General features: G+C 37.8%; 1 protein-coding gene across 1 annotated transcript in view; it reads left to right on the top strand.

Moving 5' to 3' along the window:
• The window catches only part of LOC139686890 (uncharacterized), a 49,923-nt gene extending 35,786 nt beyond the window's left edge, over positions 1-14,137 (top strand). Inside the window, exons 11-12 of the mRNA XM_071583966.1 lie at positions 4,327-4,479; positions 13,793-14,137. Of these exons, the coding sequence (XP_071440067.1) occupies positions 4,327-4,479; positions 13,793-13,950 (311 nt within the window). The 3' untranslated portion in view covers positions 13,951-14,137. The remainder of the gene's footprint in view (positions 1-4,326; positions 4,480-13,792) is intronic.
• Positions 14,138-24,898: the final 10,761 nt, after the last annotated feature.

Genomic DNA, 24,898 nt, shown 5'->3' on the forward strand with positions numbered 1-24,898 from the left:
ATTAATGAATTCATTTAATGGTCTAGTCAATTCGTAAACTGAAATTTGTCAAGCACGCCATAGTTTAAAATTAGGGATTTCCTTTGAGCTCTTTTAAATACATTAAGATGCCAACATGCTCACCCTGGTGCGTTGCCTCTATGTCAGCTAGCTTTGGTTCTTTTTACCTACAGCTCCTCTCGTGTGCGTAGTGTATTTCACTTACATACCGTGTTGCATGTGCCTGTAGTTATCATGACCTTCCTTATTTGAATTAATATATATATATACCAACAAACCTTAGAACCTTAGGGTACCTACCAAACCGACCTTAGGGTTGATTACTGTGTTTATGGTATATATACGAGGGTCATCCGGAAAGTAGTACCCGTTCGTGAAATAAAGACACAAAAGTAAATATTAACAAACATAAAAAATTTTATTTGAAAGAGGATACTTTAAACTACTTCTCAACATAATCTCCAAGCAAATTAAGGCATTTGTCATAACGTGTGACAAGTTTCTGTATTCCTGCTGCATAGTCCTTCGCCGCCAGCTCATTGAGATACGCGAGGGACCCATCTTGCACAAATTTTTGCATAATGCAGATGGTGTTCAACAATTTCATGAACAATTGTTCGAGAAACATTGGGAAAATGCTCACAGATGTCATCAATTGTGACGCGCCGATCGTTCCTCACGAATTCGTCAACTGAGCTCACCAGTTGGTCTGTAATGACAGACGGTCTCTCCGAACGCTCATCGTCGTGTGTGTTCCCCCTCCCCATGTTGAAGTTGCGACACCACCGCCGAACAGACGACTCGTCCATTACATTGTCTCCATACACCTCCTTTAATTGGCGATGAATATCACATGGGCGAACGTTTCTTGCATTGAGGAATTTAATCACTGCCCTCACTTCACAACTGGCGGCGTTCTCAATTTTTTTAAACATTGTAAACAATCACAGAAACAACACAGGCAATGCTAGCGTCACGCAACTTGGCTCAGAGAAGGCAGACAAGCCACTGAAGCTATCTGACCTCGTCCAGCGGCTACTCGCGTCGTCAGCACTTCATGCGGCACGAACGGGTACTACTTTCCGGATGACCCTCGTATATATACACACACACGAGGGTCATCCGGAAAGTAGTACCCGTTCGTGCCGCATGAAGTGCTGACGACGCGAGTAGCCGCTGGACGAGGTCAGATAGCTTCAGTGGCTTGTCTGCCTTCTCTGAGCCAAGTTGCGTGACGCTAGCATTGCCTGTGTTGTTTCTGTGATTGTTTACAATGTTTAAAAAAATTGAGAACGCCGCCAGTTGTGAAGTGAGGGCAGTGATTAAATTCCTCAATGCAAGAAACGTTCGCCCATGTGATATTCATCGCCAATTAAAGGAGGTGTATGGAGACAATGTAATGGACGAGTCGTCTGTTCGGCGGTGGTGTCGCAACTTCAACATGGGGAGGGGGAACACACACGACGATGAGCGTTCGGGGAGACCGTCTGTCATTACAGACCAACTGGTGAGCTCAGTTGACGAATTCGTGAGGAACGATCGGCGCGTCACAATTGATGACATCTGTGAGCATTTTCCCAATGTTTCTCGAACAATTGTTCATGAAATTGTTAAACACCATCTGCATTATGCAAAAATTTGTGCAAGATGGGTCCCTCGCGTATCTCAATGAGCTGGCGGCGAAGGACTATGCAGCAGGAATACAGAAACTTGTCACACGTTATGACAAATGCCTTAATTTGCTTGGAGATTATGTTGAGAAGTAGTTTAAAGTATCCTCTTTCAAATAAAATTTTTTATGTTTGTTAATATTTACTTTTGTGTCTTTAATTCACGAACGGGTACTACTTTCCGGATGACCCTCGTGTATATATATATATGTATATATATATATATATATATATATATATATATATATATATATATATATATATATATATATATATATATATATATATATATATATATATATATATATATATATATATATATACTACCTTGATCAAAAAGTTCCCGGAATAACCACCGTGTGGCGCTCCCATCATTCCGATTTGAGTTCTGTTTTTTTTGTTAAATTGGTACATCTGTTGTTGATATTCCCTTTAAATCTTAGTGTCATAACTTGACATTTGCAAAAGTTACGTAGCCAAGAGTACATCTATCTCTGTGTGTGTTGGCGATTTTTTACAATTTCAGAAATGGATTTAAATTTGCAACAACGAACTTGTATTAAATTTTGCGTAAAAAACGGATTTAGTGGCGCACGGACGTTGGAAATGTTGGAAAAGTGTTTCGGCAACGATTCTCTAAAAAAAACGGTCGTTTACCAGTGGCACGAGCGGTTCAGAAGTGGTCGTGAGTCAATCGAAGATGATGAACGCAGTGGCAGACCATCGACATCGAAAGTCGGTGAAAAAATTGATAAAGTAAAAGGAATGTTGGTCAATAACCGCAAATTAACCATCAGAGAAATAGCGGAGGACTTGAACATTGCCTATGGATCCGCCCAAGACATTGTGGTTAATGATTTGGGTTTCCGTCGTGTAGCAGCAAAGTTGGTGCCAAAAGACCTCAATTTCATGCAAAAAAGAGACCGTGTTGACGTCGCAAAAGACATGATTTGCGAGGCTGAATCCGATCCCACATTCATCAAAAGGATCATTACTGGAGACGAGACGTGGGTTTATGAGTACGACACGCAATCCAGACATCAGGCAAGTGAATGGCGTTCACCAAATGAGCCGAGACCAAAAAAACCACGTCGTTTTCAGTCAAAAAAGAAGGCAATGCTGACGGTTTTCATGGATTACAACGGTGTAGTGCATCATGAATTTTTGCCAGAAGGCCAGACAGTAAACAAAGAGTATTATTTGGGCGTTATGAGACGTTTGCGTGAAGCAATTCGCCGAAAGAGACCAGAAATGTGGGCAGAAAACTCGTGGATTTTGCACCATGATAACGCACCGTCGCACAGTGCTATCATTATTCGTAATTTTTTGACGAAAAATGCAACAAATACCATCCAACAGCCACCGAATTCACCTGATTTGGCTCCCTGTGACTTCTTTCTGTTCAATCGAGTTAAAAAACCATTACGGGGAACGCGTTTTAGCAGCCGAGAGGAAGTAATGGAAAAATCGCAGGAAGCACTGATGGACATACCGAAAACCGACCGTAACTTTTGCAAATGTCAAGTTATGACACTAAGATTTAAAGGGAATATCAACAACAGATGTACCAATTTAACAAAAAAAACAGAACTCAAATCGGAACGATGGGAGCGCCACACGGTGGTTATTCCGGGAACCTTTTGATCAAGGTAGTATATATATATATATATACCATAAGCACAGTAATCAACCCTAAGGTCGGTTTGGTAGGCAATGGCCCAGTACGAAGCCCGACGGGGTGTGAAATTCACACATTAGGGTAGGGGGGCCAGATCCTTTGCCTGTGCCGGTTATGAGGAAGGAAGACCTGGTACCCGAAAAATCACATAGCTTGGGTGGAGCTGCAGGTGCCCAGTGCCTTACCCGGGAATCGAACCCGGGACCCTCCGGTCTGTAGTCCAACGCTCTACCCCCTGGACTATCGCGACATATATATATATATATATATATATATATATATATATAATTATATATATATATATATATAGAGAGAGAGAGAGAGAGAGAGAGAGAGAAAGAACGAGAGAATTGAACTGAAATGAAATAATTGACTTGACAAATTGTTATACTAATTCCATAAAGTTACTCCTGAGACAAATATTATAGAGAGAATACAATACACTCTGAAATTATTGCATTATGTGTGAAGATAATGATAGGCGACTATTTATTGCACATGAATTGTACTGTATTTTTTTATTTACGCCGCACTACGTGAAAATAATGTTTTTACGAATAAAACACTGCTATTCTCGCTTATATAGGATACTTACTCATTGATACAGGTTATTCACTTGATAAATTATTCAAAATAATAATAATAGAGTATTTTACCTGACAAATAGACATCATTTATATTTATAATTTACAAGCTTATTTAATGATATGTATTTCAATGGCACTTAAATATTTAATCCTTGAAACCTACCAACTAGATTTTCAAAAAGATATTCTTAAATATTTCCAATGCTTCACACGCATACATTTTTCAGTACATATCACGGTACTTAATACTAAATTTGGAAATGTATGCGATACGTACAAATATCCGCTTATATCAATAATCAATGAAATTGGCACATAGTATGGGATTGGCTAATATGATTTTTAAATATAAATTGGATAAAGAACTAATAAAAATTCGTCTCAATTTCAGCTGACGTGGACTACGTCTACAGCTTTGAATGCGATTTGGAGCGCAGAGAAGATAGTAAGGATTACCTGGTCCCGAAAACTAGTCACATAGATTTCAAAAGCAGTCGCATGTACACAAGTCTAACGAATCTCTTCAATGGAAACCAACTGCTTGGTAAGATATTATAAATGTTTTATATTCAATCGGGATTGGCCCGTGAAACGTTTATTGTGTTTTTATTGCAACAGTTCCTTATCGCAATGGAAACGATGGTTTTCATTGTAATGAGTAGAAAATTGCCTCTTGCGGGAATTCCCCATTAAAATGGTAATGCGTTTCTGGATATGTAGTCAAGCTTAAGATAACAACTATGGTAAAACGACGTAAATAAAGGAAGAAGGAATAAGACATTATCCATCATCCAAATGGTGGAAAATTGGACGACAATTCGCCGCGCAGTTAGGAAATTAAGACCAGTCTTGCAGAAGTAAATGAGACATCAATAAATAAAAAGAATCTGATAATTGGAAATCTCAGTTCAAAAATTAAAATATAGCAGTAAAAGTAATAGTAATAAGGGAAAAATAAAGAGAGAAAGAATGTCTTTAAGTTCAGTATAAATTATCATACATTAACTTTGAGAAAGTCAAATGAACATCGATATGAGGTTTGTGTGGGTTGAGACAAAGTATGATAAAATATGTGCCACAAATAAAAAGGGAGTCAATCTAAGAGGGCACATGTAGATAGATAGCATGAGGGAATATGAATGAAAATTAATTTTTCAAGGCGACAGCCTAGAACGCAGAAAATATGATAATGTATATGGTTAGTATGGCTAAACATTAAAATAGGAGGGCAAAACCTAGATCAGGTAGCACAGTTTACGTATCTAGGTAGTGTTTTGGACCAACGTGGTCAAAGTAGTAGGAACGTAAGGAGAAGAATAGCGCTAGGCAAAGAGGCTTTCACAAGGAGGAGAAGTTGATGACAAGGACGTTGAGTAAGGATGTTAAGAAAAGACTCGTAAAAACTTTGATATGGAGCGTAGCTATGTACGGTGCGGAAACGTGGTCATTGAAGCAGGAAGATAGACGTAGACTGGAGGCTTTTGAAATGTGGGTGTGGAGAAGAATGGAGAAGGTGAAATGGACGGAGAAGAAAACAAATGAGGAAGTACTTGGTATGGTGGGCGAAGAGAGGGGTTTGTTGGGAGCAATCCTATGGAGGCAGGAAAAGTGGATGAAGGGGGTGTTGACCAGCAGTGGGATGTTGAAGACTGTGATAGAGGGTAGAATGTTGGGCAAAAGAGGAAAGGGAAGGAACAGGATAGGGATGCTGGACGGGATGAAGGGAGGAAGAAAGTACTCAGAGATGAAGAGGGACCTGATATAGAGTAGGATGATGGATTTTGTGTTTTGTTAGGAATCACAAAATATTTATTTAGTTGCTGGGTCCATCCAAAAACCTACTTTAACCGGTAGATTGCCTTATAATAATATTATATTATTAACAGTACTTACATTATTGCAAACAAATATTGATGCATAAATTGTTCAAATGCGATTTCAGACGGCAATTATTTATTTAATTATGGTAATCAACCGGCTAAGTTAGGTCTTGGATGGATACAACTACCAAATAAATATCTATTCTCTCTTAAAGAAAACACAACCCAACATCTTACTCTACTACAAATCCCTCTTTATCTCCGTGTTCTTCCTTCATCCCTGTATTAAAGACAGTAATAACATGACAAAAAATGTGTTTATTGAGTAAAGTACAGTCAGATCTCTTCAATATACACTTCGAGAAATTAAAAAGGGAGGAAAAGAATCGGTTCCAGGAAGGGTGAAAACAGGCAGTGATGTCATCAAATCGTATTTACGAATTATCAAGCATTAGATAGAAAGTCAGCCAAAGGATTACAATCATTATTTATCGCATTAAAACATCAGTGCGATAGGTATAGGATGAGAAGTTTTCATAAAAACGAGGAGAGACTTTTAAGAAGTATATAGACTAGGAGAAGCATTCAGTATGGGAGACATAAACTAGAATGTGTAGAAAACTTCACTCGTTTAGGAGGTGCTTTAGAGGGAAAACCTCCTCCTTAACCAAATCCCTATAGCACCTCTAACCCCTCTCTTATCACCAAAGATCAGCCATCGGAAACACGAAACGCAATAAACAAATCAAATTGAATACTAATCTTTACAGATTACCTATTTTTATTCTTCGCCAATTTCTTTCTGATAATTTTAATCAATTCCTCTTTTAACGTCCTTACTAATGTTGACTCATTTATGTTCAAAATAAAAACCAACTGCGTCTACTGTTTTACCTGTTGCAACTAATAAAGGTTTTATGTTCCAGTCATAACAAATACTCATTGTCCTCATATTCCTTAGAAAATGTCATTGCTGTAGTTTTATTTATTCATTTTTACCATTTGCATCTGACATCAAGACTGTAATGATCCCAACAATTCCCTTGCAGCGAGACTAACCATTGTATTATCATCCAAAAAATTGACCCCTTTGAGCTCTCCCTACTACTCTCGTGCATTCCCATCCCCGTCCTTCAAAGGCGTAATGGTTTATTTATAATATCTTAGTAGTCTAATTCCAAAAGAACGGGCGATGACTGTCAGCTAGTGCTACCTCTCTGCTTACTAATTTCAATCCCTCACTCCCCTCTACCGTCCTACTTGAGTAGACTGATTAAATTAGGGACTACGGACATGACAAATTCTTCCAGTTCAATCATATACTATGTAGTACTTTCACCACCAGTGTGAATTCTGTTTTAACGAAAACCTTCATGGTTAAGCAAATAAAAAATTGAAATGCATTCTATATTATTTTTTATTGTTGTTTTCATTGCTGCTAAGGCATCCCGCACTACCCCATTCACTAGAACAAACTTTTCTCGTTTAAATTGCCACTTTCCCGTGTACCATCAGATATCACCTTGGATTGTTTTCTGGCCAGATGCATTACGAGTTGATTTTTCAATTTTATCTCGCAAACCGTTCAGGTTACTCTCCTCTCCTAGAAGCTAATTGCCGACCAGTAACTACTTCCATCCAGATTAGAAATGAATGAATGTTTGGATAAATATATGTATCTATTTTTAAAGATTTTATTTTCCACCAAAAATCGAAATCATTAAAATTTAGGCAAATTAATTAAAGATTTCTGTTCGTAAGAACTATATTTTTTGTGCTGCTAATCCATGAGAGAGAAAAATTGTTAGAAAAAATGAAATTAAAAAGGCTACTGGAATGGAACATTCCTACAGAACGACTCATGAGTTTAGGAAGGCGGAGGAGAGTTTTTATGGGCTAAACCGTAGAATTTGTAAGGGAAGATTTTATCCAAAAGACCAAGTTAGGTCAGCGTTGATACTCTTTTGAAAAAATTAACAGTGGCAGGAGAAATATAAGTTTTATTTCACATGAATAAAAGGTAATACCTGAGATCAGCAACAAAATTATTGTGAAGAGAGAAAATTTACTCGTGAGATTAGTTTGCGCCTAGAAAGGGGGCATGTATTAGTGATAACAGCAGTAAAGAGATTCTCTAGTAGAAGGAAAGAAAGACTATAACCAGTATACTCGAGGGTAAGTCAAGGTCAACTCACAAAACTGGATACAGACAATTGAAAAATAATAAATGTAAACACAGCAATCAACCCGAAGTTCGGTTTGGTAGGTGATGGTAGAGTTCACACAATACCTAGACCGACGGCATGTAAAATTCACGCATCAGAGGGGCCAGTGTCTTTTTCTGTCCTGGGTAAGGTTTCCCAGTTTGATCTTGTAACCAAAAAATCGCACAGCTTCGGTGAAGCTGAGGATACCCAAATAGTACCCATACCTGGGAATCAAACCGATCTGGTCAGTATTCCAAAGCTCTACCCCTGGACTACTGCCTCCTAATTAAATTATACGTTGCTGTGCGAATAATTGTTTTCAAAAATCCCATTTACTTCAAAATAATTATTCATGCGAGACCTATTTCGCCCACACTTCAATAATTCATTTTTCAGAACCTCCTGAAAGACCTCTCAACCCTACGGTCGATTTTCAACCAATAAGCCAATTTCGAACCAACAGGCCAACTAAAATATTTTGCTAGAAGAGAAGTGAAAATAAGAATTCTAAATGACTTGGAACTAATCGCTGTAACTGAGCGTCGTGGCCGTCCAGTGCAGGGCTTCTCATCCTGCAGTCGTCATTACTCATAACTCTGTTGATATTGATCGCACCGACGAAATTTTTCTGCTTAAGATGCAAAGGTCCAATTTTCATGGTTTATTAATCCCAAGTCATGGAACGGTTATGAAATTCTTAATACGAATAACCAAAGTAACTCCCTGAAATGTATTTGACTTTTCTACATTTAACCTGTACATTCAGATACCATATCTCTTTACAAGTCTTTGATAGCCGGCAGTAAAAGTGTCTTTTGCTTTCTACCTAAGCTAACTAGTATCCTACTGGACTATGGCATCATCATTTTCTAAGGGTCGGCCACCCAAATGATTTTTAGGGGCCCGAAAAGATGAAAAACACTGCGGGCTAAATCGGGACTGTGCGGTGGAGGTTACAAGCGATCACTTAATGGTGTACGTAAGAACTTCAGCGCATGTCCTGCTGAAGTTTGCGACTATTTTATTTACTTACCCTCATATTTTTATTTTAAGAAGGCGTTCATTAGAGTAAACTGGAAACAATCAATGAAGATTTTAGAGATAATAGGAAAAGATTTGAGACATAGGTGACCTATTTGGACATGTACGACTCGTTAATACATATCTAATTCTGCACAAGTGACGAGAGCCAATGAAGAGTTGACATGAATTGTGCTATTATCAGAGAGATTTTCTTCGACATCTGATATTTTCTATATTTATATATTTGCGGAGGAAAGGGTAAAAGATATGGGATGGGAAGGGTGGAGGACGGAGTTGAAGGTGGAGAACTCCTCAGACCCTTTGGATCTGGAGACGGTCAAGCTTTAGTTATCCAGTCATCCAAGGGTTGTAAGCATTGCATAGCGTATTAAATGATCAGTGTAATCTAAATGGGATAAAAATTAATCTCATGAAATAATACAGGGAAGTTTTTAGGATATAGGAAGTCTAAGATAAATATTAAAAATGGGAAAATAAGCCAGAACAGTTAGACCATTTCACCTATTTAGGAAGTATTTTAGGAGAAGGCGAACAGAGTAGTAAGGGAGTTAAAGGAAACATTGCTTTAAGTAAAGGGGCTTTTACAAAAGGAGTGGCGATCTATGACAGGCACCTTAAATAAGGGTGTAAAGGATAGACTAGCGAAAACTTTGATATGGATCAAAGTCTTGTATGGGTCGGAAACTTGATCGTTGAGGCATGAGAATAAGCGTAGATTGGAGACTTTCGTGATGGGGGTATAGAGGAGGAAGGAGAAAATAAAATGGATGAGAAAGAGAACAAACGAAGTACTTGAATTTGTGGGGAAGAAGGAGGGTTTTTGGGAGATATCCGAAGAAGGCAGGTCAGGTGGATGTAGGAAAACTGAGAGCCAATGGGAGGTTAAAGGCGTTAACACAAAGGATAATGCTGGGAAAGCGAGGTAGAGGGCGGAAAGGTTTATGCATTTTGAATGGAATTAGATAGTTTCCAGAGCTAGAGAGAAGATATTATTATATGAAAATGGGATTTTAGCGTTATATTGTGCGGCATGTCGGTCAGAGCTTAGGAGTAGAGTTGTGTGCGATGCCAGAACCCTCTTACTTTGCACACACCTAGAACACATCTGCTTCCTTTCTCCTTTTGATGCATGATGTTTTCATGCTTACCCCTCTCAATACTGCCCCAATAGCTGAAGCCACTCTTAAAACATTTGAGGTTCTCCTCCGTTTATTTTCTGTTACTGACTCTTTCCCACTGTCGTTCAAGGATTTCAAGAGATGACGACTGCTTTAACCTTGCCTTCCGATTCGCGTTGGGCGCGGTACCTGGCCCTCTGGGCTGCGTGTCATAGGTCCCAGGATTTATTATCCTGTTTTTTGTCTCCGTTCGTCGTGTCTTCACGGGGAATGAAAAGAAAGTAGTGTATTTTTACCTTCCCAATTTATCTCTTTCTACACAACACGTTCTCGCCCATTGCTCCAGCTGGGGTCAGGCTCCTTCGCAGCCACCCCCAGAGAGGGTGAACCAATCAAGGCCCAAGAGCGGTCATCACGTAATTGCACTGGAAAATACGGATCCCGGGATCATCAGAATGATGGGGCACCTCCATAAGGTCGTTTTTAGTAAATGGATTTGCTAGGCCCATTTCTTGCATGAATAAGAGTTTTTCTTCTTTTGCTATTCTCTTCTAAATAATGAGAATCGAATTCCTCATGAAATTAAGGACGAATCCAAGACGATTTGAATTTTTTCTCTCTAGAAACTTCACGATGCTCAGGAAAAATGTATCACGTTACAAATTGTAATTCAATGGTTACGTGAACTTAGGACTAGCAATCAATTATCACCTATTGACATAAGTATCTCAGTTAAATCATAAGAAGCAATATTAACAAAGAAAAAATTTCTAAGTCTAAGTTCACAATTTAATGCAATGTATTTAGGTAGCAATTTTGTCTTGTTTAAATTCAAGGCATTTCAACGTTTATTTGAATTTCATTATCAAATATATATTAGCCAAAATACGACGGTTATAAGAAGATTTCTCATATAAGAATAGAAATAAACGGTTTACCTCATTGAAACTTTTTTATTTTTCAATGTAGTCCCTCTTTGTGCGCTTGGTTCAGTGATGTTCCAATGTCGTGATCCCATCTAAAAAATTAGATTCCATCAGGCCTACACAATACTCGTCTACTTGAGCTGTTAGTTCTTTGTTTGAAGAGAATCTCCGTCCAACGAGGAAAGCTTTGATCATGGGGAAAAGATGAAAATCTGATGGGGCCAAATCAGAAGAATGAGGTGGTTGTGGCAACAATCCGTATCTTAGTTTACGTGTATTTTTGCCATAGCACTGAAACTTTAATGTGACATCTTTCATCAAGACGCATTGTCTTGATGAAAGATGACTTTCTTCCTTGCCAAACCTGGCCTTTTTCCGTGTACCTTTTGCTGTAGTTGGTCCAGGAGGTTAGCGTACTATTGTCTAGTAATTGTTTGACCTGTGGGAGGATAACCTATCAGCATAATCCGTTTCGTATCACAGAAAACTGAAGCCATCACTTTTCCAACCGACTATATTGCCTTGGCTTTCTTTAGTGGGGGTGAATGAGCATGTTTCCGCTACTTTGACTGCTGTTTTGCCTCTGGGGCATAGTAGTGGATCCAAGTTTTATCTGTGGCCACAAAACGGCGCAGAAGATCTTGTTGGTTGCACTTAAATTGGGTAAAACATTGTTCGAAACTTTTCCTTTCGATGCGTTTGTGATCCTGCGCCAAGAGTCGCGGTATCCATCTAGCAGATCACTTTCTCTGATCCAAATTCACAGTAAAAATATGATATGTCCGTTCATTTGAAATTTCTATAGCTCCAGTAGTTTTTTGCACTTTCGGTCGTTGATCCTCCATGACCATTTTATGTACTTTTGCAAATATTTCTGTGTGGGAAGTGGAACATTTTGGCCGACCACTACGCGATTCAACATCTAAACTCTCCCGACCAAACTTAAACTAGTTTGTCCACTTAGCAACATTTGAATATGAAGGAGCAGAGTTCCCTAGGGTGTTCTAAAAGTCAGCGTGAATTTCCTTTACTCTCACACCTTTCTTTACGAAGTATAGTATATATATATATATATATATATATATATATATATATATACATACATACATACATACATACATACATACATGCATGCATGCATACATACATACATACATACACACACTATATGCATATACATATTCCGGGAACTTTTTGATCAAGGTAGTATTTCATCACTGTTTGAATCTCAATTGTTTGCATTTTCATAAATCACAACGTGGAACAACAATAGAGAGGTTTCCGCATCACAGATCCCTTCCCAGAGTACTGACCGGTTACGTGTTGACTGATAAAGGATTACCTATTACTACGCTGGGAACTCATTGCACTAGCGGTGATATCTGTTGGTGATTCCGAGAACCTTTCTAATTACCCTCGTAATAATTAAAATGGCAGTCACATCAATTATCAATGAATTCTAAGGCAGGTTTTGACCATCACAAAGAGTACCTAGTTTCTTTTTACTCACCTATCTTTGTAAATAATATTCAAAGAGTTTAGTTTTAACCATCTTTTCAAAATGTGTATCAGGTTAATGCCTCAAGTATTAAATTGTATCCAGCATCATAAGAATGGCGATTTTTTTCCAAACTTAATGCATGGATAATGGATTTAAAATAGAGTTAAAACATTTTCCCATAATTTTAACAATAAACACTGTTTTTATTCAATTATCAATATTAGACAAAATATCTCATTTCACAACGATTAAAGCAATTTAATTTATGATAAAATTCATTTTTTAGAAATTTAGAAAATTTGTTTTAGTATATTTCGCTGTCAACTGTAAAATGTTTCCTTTTATCAAAGGAGCAGCAATTTATAGAATTATGTTTTTTATTTAAAAAATATGCCATAATTTATCTTACTTTTATTTTCACTTAAAAATGTCGACTAAAAATTGATTTTATATATTTTTTGTTGACCTAATACGAGTTTGCAACGATGAAAATTGCATAAAGAGAGGATTTAAAATTACTGTATGAGAGACGAATCTCAGTTAATTACATTACAAAATTAGTAGCTAAAGAACGTATACGAATGCCGAAAATTGTATGTGAGTAAAATAGCTATTTCAGCACAGGGCTAGGTTCATTTACTTCAGAGAAAAAGTTTACTTAGGTCATATTTAAACGCATATGACGCGTACGTATTCTACGAGTGTTAAAATTATTCACCACTTAATCAAATCAATCAAATATAAAGGGCTTCTAATTTTGTTCAAATAAATAAATCAAATCCTGTACAATTGTATTGTAATTATATTTCAGTAATAAATTTGTCTCAGTATTAACTTATAAATGTAATCACACCAACTACTGGAAACATATTCGATTATATTAAGTACAAAACTTCATTTAATAGCAACACAAATCAATAATACGTTAATCGTGGCTTAGAATCATCAAGTTTACATTAAGTAAAGAAAGGTAAACCTGAAAAATAGAATTAAACTTGATTCCCTTGAGATTACTAGCTACGTATACTTATCATCTAACTATATCAGAGCGAGAAACTAGAGATGCTGTATTTGATTAACCCTTCTTTAAATATTTCGAATACCGTGGTTTGCATGTGAATTCGTGTTAATTATAACAAACTCACCAGTTCTAATGAGATGAGTACCTTCCCCTTAAGTCACATAATTTTAAAATACTGAAAACATTGATCGAGATTAGCTCTAATGTTCATTCCTTTCAGGTGATCAGATGAACTACTTCCTGAACGAGAACTGGCGAGAGATTCAAAAGGAGTTTGGACCCCCAATCGCCAGTGCCCTGGCCAAGGCGATAAGGAAGATCGTAAATGGCATCACGAAGAAGGTCCCAGTGGACGTCATTTTTCCTGAGACGGCGTGAGATGCAATTTAGTTAAACCTCGCCGTTCAGCGGTCTAGATGATGAAGCGAAAGGATGGTTCTCTTGGAACCCGAAAAAATGATGTACTTAATGTACTTGCTATGAATATGTAAATAAATTCGATTTTTTAATGTAGGAGAAAATGCTCATTTTTTCACCCCAAAAATTTGTCTATAAATCATGCTGAGATCATTATTTTATTTAACCTTTATCCCATATGAACGAATGTAAGGACGGGAGGGTAATTTTATTTCAAAAACGTTTTAATGCTTGTGTCATAATATGAATCTGCAGATCTCACCAGTATCTACCAGGGAAATTAGGGTTAGTTGCATTACTTTTCCCGAATAAAATATCCTGCTGTATTAAAATTTCCCCGTGCTTGGCAATATATTCAGGAATATATTATTTATTTAACAACTACATTGGGGCGAGACAATAACTTTATATTCCCTTCTTTCACCTAACCTCTAAGCATTACACATACATTGAAGACAATTACGAACACCCAAGCACCCTAATGTGGATGAAAACCTACCTAGGTGGGGATCGAACCCGCGACTTCTGAGTTGGCAGCCGAGGGTGTCGCCCGGCCACCACCGAGGTCAGCTGGATATTAGCGTGTCGGACAGTGAAATTATTATCGTAATTTAGATGTTAAATAATTTCAGTCTTCAAGCATGTCAACTATTAAAGTTCATCATTTACTATTTAAATTTATCATCTTTAAACAGTGTCTAAAATATGTTAGTATTTTCTCATCAAAATGCAAAAATATAATTACAGCGTATTTATTATCTGATAATTATAAATAATGAAAGCTTAGAAAATTATAACTAATTACTGTCAAATTTTGAAAAAAAGACATAACAACTCAACTGTGTTATAATAACAATAAAATATTAAATATATGGTCTTTGAAATATATTCAGATGACTGGAAATTCAAATTAGGTAACCTACAAGTTGATTGAGCTCCTACAGTAAATCTGTAATTAAAATTAACTATAATTCTAAGCAAGAAACACATTCCTGTCAATCGCATAACATTTGCTAAAGATTTCACGACATATATAGTAAAGAAGCGGGAGAAAGTGAACAGCATGTGCACTGACCCCATAGTTACAAGACTCAATTGCACTTGGATGTAAAGGATAAATTTTGACCTTCAAAAAGGCCACAGTCTAAATGAATGCAAGGTGAATGGAGGCCTAAGGAAGCAATAAACGGAAAGAAATTTAATGCACAGAACGTCTAAATATATGTATGAGAGATTAAGATTGTGCACATCTTTTGACTTTTCAATGAGGGAAATATAAAACATTTCTCGTGAGACTGACACAGAAAATTATTTTCAGCGAAGACCAAAAGCCGTATGAATAACAGGAGAATAAATTTACATTTTAATATTTCCAGGAATAAACTCTTAAGTAAATTCTGTAAATTAGGTAGGGATGAGACTCTAATGATTCATTCATAAAATATATTCTCAACATGTGAGGTTATTCTATAGCTTTATTTATTAATTCCTGAGAAGCGAGAAAAGGAAGTGGCCCGATGACACAGCTTATGATGTGATTGTAGCGATATGCGATAGCACTTAAGAAAGGCGATGTACTCGACACGGGCAGGGCCATCCATTCCGGGTCAAGAGTAAAGGTTGGCATAATTGAGGGAGGGAATGTGATAAAAGTTGAACACAAAATTCATCCACGCGCAAGTGTGTAGAGATTGTTCTAGATTATGAGAACTGACCTGCAGTATTTAAAATCTCATTATCATCGTGGACTATTATTCCGAGGGTTGATTAGTCACAATTAGTCAAGCCCCCCTGTCACCTGCCCATGTCTTCATTTCCTCACAGCTCCTTGAATTAACGCCATTCATTACCGGCAATTCATACTTATCCTTCCTCTTCTGCAAATCTTTCCCTTATGTTTCCTCCAAATATCGTCTTTTGCACTCTCTCATTCCTATGAAGGTATTCAATTAGTTCTCCTACTTTTCTAATCCCTACCCATTGGCCGAAACATTTAGGTGGTCGATAAGCTTGTTCGTTCTGATGAAACCTAGACCTGTGTTGGCGTGAGTAATCATAAATGGTCACCTTTAACACTTAAATATAAAGGGAGCCCGTGCAGCGTTTGTTCCTCATTTTAAGGGTTATTTGAGTGATGGTGCAACGGTAATAAACTATTTCGGGATACAATAATAAACCTAATTAATCATTTATCCAGAAAAAATAATGATGGTACAAATCGAGAAATGGGTTTTGGCTAATAAAGTGGCCCGGGCCCGGAGGGGACAGAGTCGGATAGGGGTGGAAGTAATATTTAAAAAAATATAGGAAGAAGGGTAATAAATATAGAACCAACGACTGACTGAATATTATTAGTAAAAGTAAAAGTTGAAACAACGAGCATGATCTACGTTACTTTACGTTATAAATGACACCAAACGATCACGGGAAGGAAGAAGTCGACAAGGTATACAATCAGTTAGAGGACATCACTGTGGGTATTCTAGGAAGGAAGCGTTCTTATAGGCATGGGGGATTCGAACGCGGCGGTAGGCAAGGAAGAGATGGTAGTTACTACAGTTAGGGGACTACAGTTAAGGAACAAGGAATGATGGGGGAGAGGAAGCAGTAGAGGTCTGCAGGAGATGTGTTAATCATAACGGACACTTAGTTCAAGCATCACAACAGGTACAGGTATCCATAGAAAATACCTCTGAATTGAAAGAGGCATCCGTATATCATAATAAGGTTTGTAAAAATATTTAGGCACACTTTAGTCATTTAACACAGTTTCTTTGGAGCGGATGCAGGTCATAATTTGGTGCTCAAGAAGTGTAACGTCGGATTCAAGGGAGTAAAACAGAGGAGGCATATAACGGATTAAAGTATAGAAGCATTAATTAACCTGGTGGATAAGGAAAGAGTGCCGGCAGGCTGTAGAGAAAGTTATGAGGGAGGATAGGGTGACGGGCACAGTAAAATAATTAAGAACATATCAAAAAAGGGATATCCAATAACGCAAATGAAACTATAGGAGCAATTGATAGCAAAAGAACCAAGAAACCATAATTAGAAAAAATAAATATTTAATTTAGATCCAAGACGGTTATGCCTGAGAACTGAGTTGATTATGAACTGAGGCGGGAAATTGATAGGGCGAATGAAAAGTGCTGAAAGACAGAGAGTGAGGACACGGAGACCTTACATTGAAGGGTAAAATGGGTGAAGCTGTACATAAAAGGAGAATAAACTATTGGGAAGTAGGAAAGAAATATCATGAATATTTAAAAATATATTGCTGGAAAATTACTAAATAGGCCAGGAAAAATTAGAGGGAGACAGAAAAAATACACATACAGGTAACTTGTAGCCACCTGTAGCTTACGACCAGGCATATTTGGTTACAAACTAGAAGGGCTATTTTGGTAATTGAAATCAAGTCAGGTGGTGGGGATAGAAAATATCCCTGCAGAACTTCTGTAAGGTTTAGGAGAGGGTGAGAGAGTGAACTTTTGTGGAAAATTTATCAGAATTTATAAAGGAGGAATTTGAAAAGAAAATTTCGCCAGATTAATATTAGTTCCTAATCCTGAAAAGGAAAGGGCAGCCATATGGACTAACAAACAATAACTTTGATTTCGCACACAAAATGCTAAATGGCTCTTAAGGAATTTTAAAAGAAAAGCAGGACAAGTGAATTACTTAGAGGGTGATCAGTTTGAGTTCAGTCAGGGGAGAGGCACGCTAGATGCCATAGCATTAATGAGGGCACTAATTGAGAAAAATATGTTGTACAATCAGAATGGATTTGATTGTTTCGTGGTTTTCGAGAAGGCGTTTGATAGAGTGAAGTGGGTAGAATAAATGAATCTATTACAGAGAATAGGAGAAGATAGGGAGTATAGGAGCCTTATCCTCAGCCTGGGCATATATAAGACAGCTCAAATGCTAGACGGGGTTGAAGAGTCGGGATGGCAGGTGTTAGAAAGAGGAGTGAGAGGGTCCATTATCACTGGAGATATTTTCTAATTATATGTGTGTGACAAGGTTAATACCGTCAGGTATCAGCCAATTCGTCTCAATCCGCTCGTAGCAATCCATTATTATCAACCCATATGCATCAAGACCCTCTCTTAGAGACAGTAGTAAGTCATGTTAGGGTAGCCATGATGCTCATAAAAATTTCCATGAATACGCTTCAGGCTTTGGAGTATTTAGTGCTACTTGTAGAAATATATCATTCTTATTTACGGGTAGTAAAATCAGGGTAAAGTATGTTTTTCTCTCATTTCATCTCTCAATCTTTCTTCCCAAGGACTTAATACAATCCCCTTCCTTTGTTTTTCCGAAGGCTCCGAAATATTTTTATCGCCCTCTTTCCTGATCATATCACTGCATCGCAATAATGATTCGTGTAAATACGAGATATCATGTGAATGGCTATATCGTTCCTGAGGAAATGTTTGCGATGGCCCTTTCAATGTTACTGATTTATCTGTATTAATGCGTTTAATTGATCCGATATCTTCACCTAGCCATTTTATGAAACTTAATGGTCTTCAATTGAGAATTGAGGGAAAATAAATGCATGAGAAATGGTATAAGGGAAGGGATAAACTTAATGATACCATATTCGTTCAAGTTAAAAAGATAAATCTAACCATAATGATAGAATGAATCATATGACATGACCTGTGTATGCTAGATGTACCTATCGCGCACTTATATATAGTCCTAAAAAGGCAAAATTCGTAATCATGCATTTCAGCCTCATATATACCCCGATATATAGCCAATATATTACTTGAAAGCACCTGCAGATACATTTTAATCCTGCTGAAATTTAAACTGTTATTTTCCTTCATGCTAATCCCTTAAATGTTTTACGTAATTTATCTTTTTTACGTATTTATTTGTGTTTAAACTTCCTAAACTATCGGTAAGCACAGAATCTGGATCAATAAATCTACTTTCGATTACATAGAGAACGAAAATACGTTGTAGTTTATCTATGCAAAGAAAATCGCTCGTACAATCAAAGACAGCACTTTAAATTCAGATTTTTCTTTCTGGAGTTATAAAGGGCGTCTGCTTAATTCAATACTGGTGAAATAATAGAACGGTTAACTCCTGTAGTGGCAACAGAGGAAACATACTTTAGAAAAAGTATCATCAACATAAAAATCATTCTTCACCCAACCCTCCTGCTGTCTCCTGCCCTGAAAATTCGAACTAATTTAATGTGTCATCCTGAACCGTGTATTGGGTTAAAACCATCTACTTCACTCGTGGAAATCGATTTTGAACCGTAAAATGCTAAAAATACCATCAATTTAGGAATTATATTTCTTTTTTACTACTATACGGCTCATGAAATAATGAAATCGTTGAGAATGCGAATTATGAACACCCGAAAAAAACTACACCTCAAGCAACGGGTTCAAAATGTTTACAAATTTATTAGACCTTTACGTATCCGTATCTAAGTTTTTTTTAAAGATTTTATTCAAAAATTCAGTGAAGAGACCATGGCTCTTTTTTAACAAAAAATCAATATATCTGCGGAAGAGAATTAAAAGGCGAATGGAAAAGAATAATACGTTCATATATACATATGCCACATGTCATGATTTGGTTTATTTACTATAAGCTGATCAAAAATGTTGTACTGCAGTATTTGAATTTTGATGGATTATTTTATAATTTAGTAATCAACCATTTATTTATCACTTGAGCATACATTTAAATTGTGGAATTGCAGGCAAAAGTTCTGCTCAGCTTTTGATCCACCGACCAGAGTCGAACGCTGATTGTCGAGCCGAAGTTAATTGCTAGGATATACGCAAGTTTCAAGATTCCCGAGTTAGCATCCATACAGAATCTCATGCATGGCACTAGCGAAATGACATTTCTTCGACACGTCAGAAATTTCAAACGTGAAAACGGATGCGTGTCGACAAATGTACGACTACGACAAATTTATGGTGTCACATCCACCCTCAAGAAGGGAATAAAGTAAATAATTCATATTAAGGATTTCATAGCAGACAATTCATAAACCGACTGCTAAAAACTGTATTTCCAGTCCACTAATCTTTTTATATTCATTAACAAATACGAAATATTCTTGATAGTCGGCAGTTCTCTTGTGGTGCAGGTCGGTAGTTAGTTTTATTGAACCCTTGTCGGTGAAGGATTCATCAATTTTACGTACAAGAATTTTTCAACTCGATTATCTCGTTTCCAGGAATGTAAGCAACAAAATATCTACAAATATACGGCAAGATGCTGTACGGGAACATTTCTACTACAACCTACCATCCAATCCAAACTTACACTTTTTCCAATGGTTCAAGGTTTTCCAGGTTTTTCCTTCGACACCATATCTCTATACATACACACATAAACGTCCATACTCCCACGGTCAGCCTGTATTTCCAAACATTTCACTAATTCAACGGCAAAACTTGCACATGTTGGGCAATTATTTCCCCCGAAAACTTATATTCACTGTTAATTAGTTTTCGTCTAAAATTTTCCCAGTCCAGAATAGCAATTCCTTGAAATCAAACTAGTTAAAAGGTCTCTTAATAGTTAGCCTTCGGAATTCCACGCATACAAGGTAAGACTTTTTACAAAGATGTAAAACAAGGCCATAAAAGAACAAATGTAACGAGTCAAACAAAAGACTCTAATAACTTTTCTAAGGCCTACTTAGTACACCACAACGTTATCTGATCAACGATTACAAAATTTGAAGAATTTATTCCTCATGCGGATGAAAAACTTCGCAAATATATATATATATATATATATATATATATATATATATATATATATATATATATATATATATATATATATGTATATATATATATAAAACACTTTTTGAAATTCTCATGGACGTGAATAATAATGTATAACACTTAGCACTAGTGGACACAGACAAAAACACAGAAACACACAAAAAAAGAGACTCACTATTTTTCGAATTTTCGGTGGTCGTTGCCACCTTTATCAAGGAAGAGAGGGACAGAACTGAAGGGAATACGAGGGCTGGAGCGATGGATGGAAGGGGAAGGTGGGGAGGGAATTCCGAAGGGACGGGTTTGGAGGGGCAGCGTTAGAAGGGTGGGGAAAATGTAGAAGGTGATGGGGGTGGAAGGGGGACGAAAATATAATTAGAGCAGGGTAATTAGTGCCTAATATTAATTCCTGGCCAGTTCCAGGACTCCAAAAGCCAGATGAAGGATTGCTCTAGTGTTTTCAGTTTCAGAGGAGGATCAGAGGGTGGGAGGGATGCTATGATGGATACACTATAGTATTTATCAAAGGGAGTGTTGTGTTCGGAGGCGTGTTTGGGGATAGGGAGCATGTCAATTAAGGAAGAGTTTTTGCATGAGGCTCGGTGGTTGTTGATTCTGATATTGAGGGGTGTGGTGGTTTGCCCAATATAATAGGCAGGGCAAAGTTGGCACTTCAGAAGGTACACTACATTGCTAGAAGTGCAAGTAGAGGAGGGAATTGGTGGGAGAGAGTTAAAAAGCGGGTGGGAGAGGGATGGGATTTTGGTTTTGAAAATAGGGCATGTTTTACATCTGGGTTTATTGCATGGCGTTGGAGTGGTTTTAGGACGGGTTGGGGAATTAGAATCTATACGATCAATCCTGAAAGACCTCTACCCTATCCTAAAAAATCATAATGCCACCGCCAACCTTTTTCCCAAATGCCCCTCAGTTACTTTCAAACGCCCCGCCAACCTATCCGATCTCCTCAAATCAACAAATCCACTCCTTAAATCCCCTCTTCCTTAATTGACATGCTCCCTATCCCCAAACACGCCTCCGAACACAACACTCCCATGATAAATGCTATAGTGTATCCATCATAGCATCCCTCCCACCCTCTGATCCTCCTCTGAAACTGAAAACACTAGAGCAATCCTTCATCTGGCTTTTGGAGTCCTGGAACTGGCCAGGAATTAATATTAGGCACTAATTACCCTGCTCTAATTATATTTTCGTCCCCCTTCCACCCCCATCACCTTCTACATTTTCCCCACCCTTCTAACGCTGCCCCTCCAAACCCGTCCCTTCGGAATTCCCTCCCCACCTTCCCCTTCCATCCATCGCTCCAGCCCTCGTATTCCCTTCAGTTCTGTCCCTCTCTTCCTTGATAAAGGTGGAAACGACCACCGAAAATTCGAAAAATAGTGAGTCTCTTTTTTTGTGTTTCTGTGTTTTTGTCTGTGTCCACTAGTGCTAAGTGTTATATATATATATATATATATATATATATATATATATATATATATATATATATATACAGGGTCACACCCAAAAGTGGTAGGACTGCTTTTCTCTGGCGCGAACGGAGCGGTGGAAGGGGGTATGCCTGGCAGGGTAAGGTGGAGGAGGCTCTTAGCAACAGACCAACACCAACCTCAGTCACCTGCGGGCTGTCGTTGAGTGAGGACACCGTTTTTAGTGAAGCAAGTTTTTTGTCCGCGTCGAAAAACAAAATGAATCCGAATTCAGAGCAACGTTATTCCGTGAAGTTTTGTGCGAAACTCGGGAAGACGGCTACTGAGACCCTCGGTATGATCAAGCAGGCTTATGGGGACACTGCCTTAAGCCGTTCCACAGTATTTGAGTGGCACAGGTTGTTTAAAGAGGGTAGGGAGCTCGTTGAAGACGACCATCGCTCCGGACGGCCGTCGACGGCAAGAACCGACACGAATGTTTGGACAATGTGATAACTGGTGATGAAACATGGGTTTTTCAATATGATCCCGAAACGAAAAGACAATCCGCGGAATGGCACACTTCCGCGTCCCCACGTCCACAAAAGGCTCGCATGAGCAAATCAAAAATCAAAACATTGTTGATTGTGTTTTTCGACCGTCATGGAGTGGTTCACAAGGAGTTTGTCCCACCAGGGGAGACTGTGAATGCGAACTTTTACGTGCAGGTGCTCACCCGTCTACGAGAACGCGTGAAAAGAGTCCGACCGGCCATCGCAAACTGCTGGGTGCTTCATCATGACAACGCGCGGTGCCATAGCGCGCTCGTCGTCAGACAGCTCCTGGCCAAATACGGCGTTGCCACGTTGCCGCACCCGCCCTGCTCTCCCGATCTGGGACCACCGGACTTCTTCTTCTTCCCCCTGATGAAAAGACAGCTCAAGGGACGACGTTTTGACTCGATAAAGGCCGTTCAAGAGGCTTCGACGAGGGTCATCAACGGCATCCCCAAAGAAAATTTCCAGCGGGCGTACGGGGAATGGGAGCAACGTTATACTAAGTGAGTAGCCGCTCAAGGAGCATACTTTGAAGATTATTAAGTCGATGTAAGTATATCGTCAATTAAATTCTTGTAAAAAAATCAGTCCTACCACTTTTGGGTGCGTCCCTGGTTATATATATATATATATATATATATATATATATATATATATATATATATATATATATATATATATATATATATATATATATATATATATATAACCAGGGTCGCACCCAAAATTATATATATATATATATAATTATATATAATTATATATATATATATATATATATATATATATATATATGTATATATATATATATATTCAATTCTTCTTCCTATGACCCAACCAAATTGACCATTTTGTTCCAAAACACTTCCAAGAAAGGTAAACTGTTCCACCTGCTCTATTTTATGAACTCCTTTTTAAGTGCTTATCTTAAGTTTCCATTTTCTCAAAACGTATAACTTTTGGCATGTTTACGCACGCTCTCCGTGAACAATCCCATACCAATGGCACCGACTTTCTAATGCACTTAGGAATGTTTGCGATCCCTTGGATGACTGACAAACTAAATTTTGATCATCTGCCAACCCAAAACATTTTATGAAATATCTATCGATCTTTATTGAAACCTCCAGTTCTTCCCATACCTCTTTAACCATATCTTTTACGTACACGTTCAAAGTCACAGGCGATAAAGGCCACTTCCACCCATCCGGACTCTCCGTCCCCTACTCCCACCTGAGCAGTCTTAAATACGTACAGGTTGCGGATGAGGCGCCTATCCCTTCTATCTAGCCCTATTGTCTGCAATATATTCGTTAATTCTGTCTAGCTTACTTTGTGGGACGACTGCGAATTATCCTTTTATTGATGATCCTAAATACCGCTTTGGCTGCGTGTAAAATCAAACTTATTTTTCTGTAGCCCTCGAATGATGTAGCCTTACCTTTTTAAATAGGAAATAACACTGATCTAAAGAAGTCTTCCGGCCGAATTTCTATTTCATAAATGCTACATATTAGTCCATAAACACTCTTCCTCCCACATTTTCCTAAACCTTTGATTAGTTAAATGGGAATTTGATTGAATCCCACGGGCTTACATAATTTCAATTCACTTAATGCCCTTTCTACTGGGTCATAAATTGCATGCAAGCCTAGGTCTAAACTAGCCTCATCTCCCTCGTATTCGTATTCTCTCTATTTCTACGCCTTCTAGCCCCATGTCTCTGCCATGCAAGGGTTATGGCCCCATATCAATGCCTGTACTCTCTCTGGACTCTCTCATGAAGATAATGACCTGCCTAGAAAGAGAAATTTGATGTTCAAAGCAATGTTCAAAGATTCACAAGACATTCACATTTTTCGTATTAATCGCAAGTTTGTCATACATCAGTACTAGTAGTGCCCATCGACAAGGAATATTAAAATTAGATCGATTAAAATACGCGCACAACACCTTTAAAAAGGAAATATTTACGGGAATTTATGTGATTATGAACTGAAATTGACTTATCACTCAAATTATGAATCATGAAATTTACAAATATAAATAAATAATCGAGCTTGAAGTCTTGACATAGATTAAATATGCTGAAGTATGGTCTTTTTTTTCTTGAACTAACGTAATTGCCTTG

This window comes from Hetaerina americana, unplaced genomic scaffold (genome assembly GCF_022747635.1).
Source record: "Hetaerina americana unplaced genomic scaffold, ioHetAmer1.1.p SCAF_15, whole genome shotgun sequence".
NCBI lineage: Eukaryota > Metazoa > Arthropoda > Insecta > Odonata > Calopterygidae > Hetaerina > Hetaerina americana.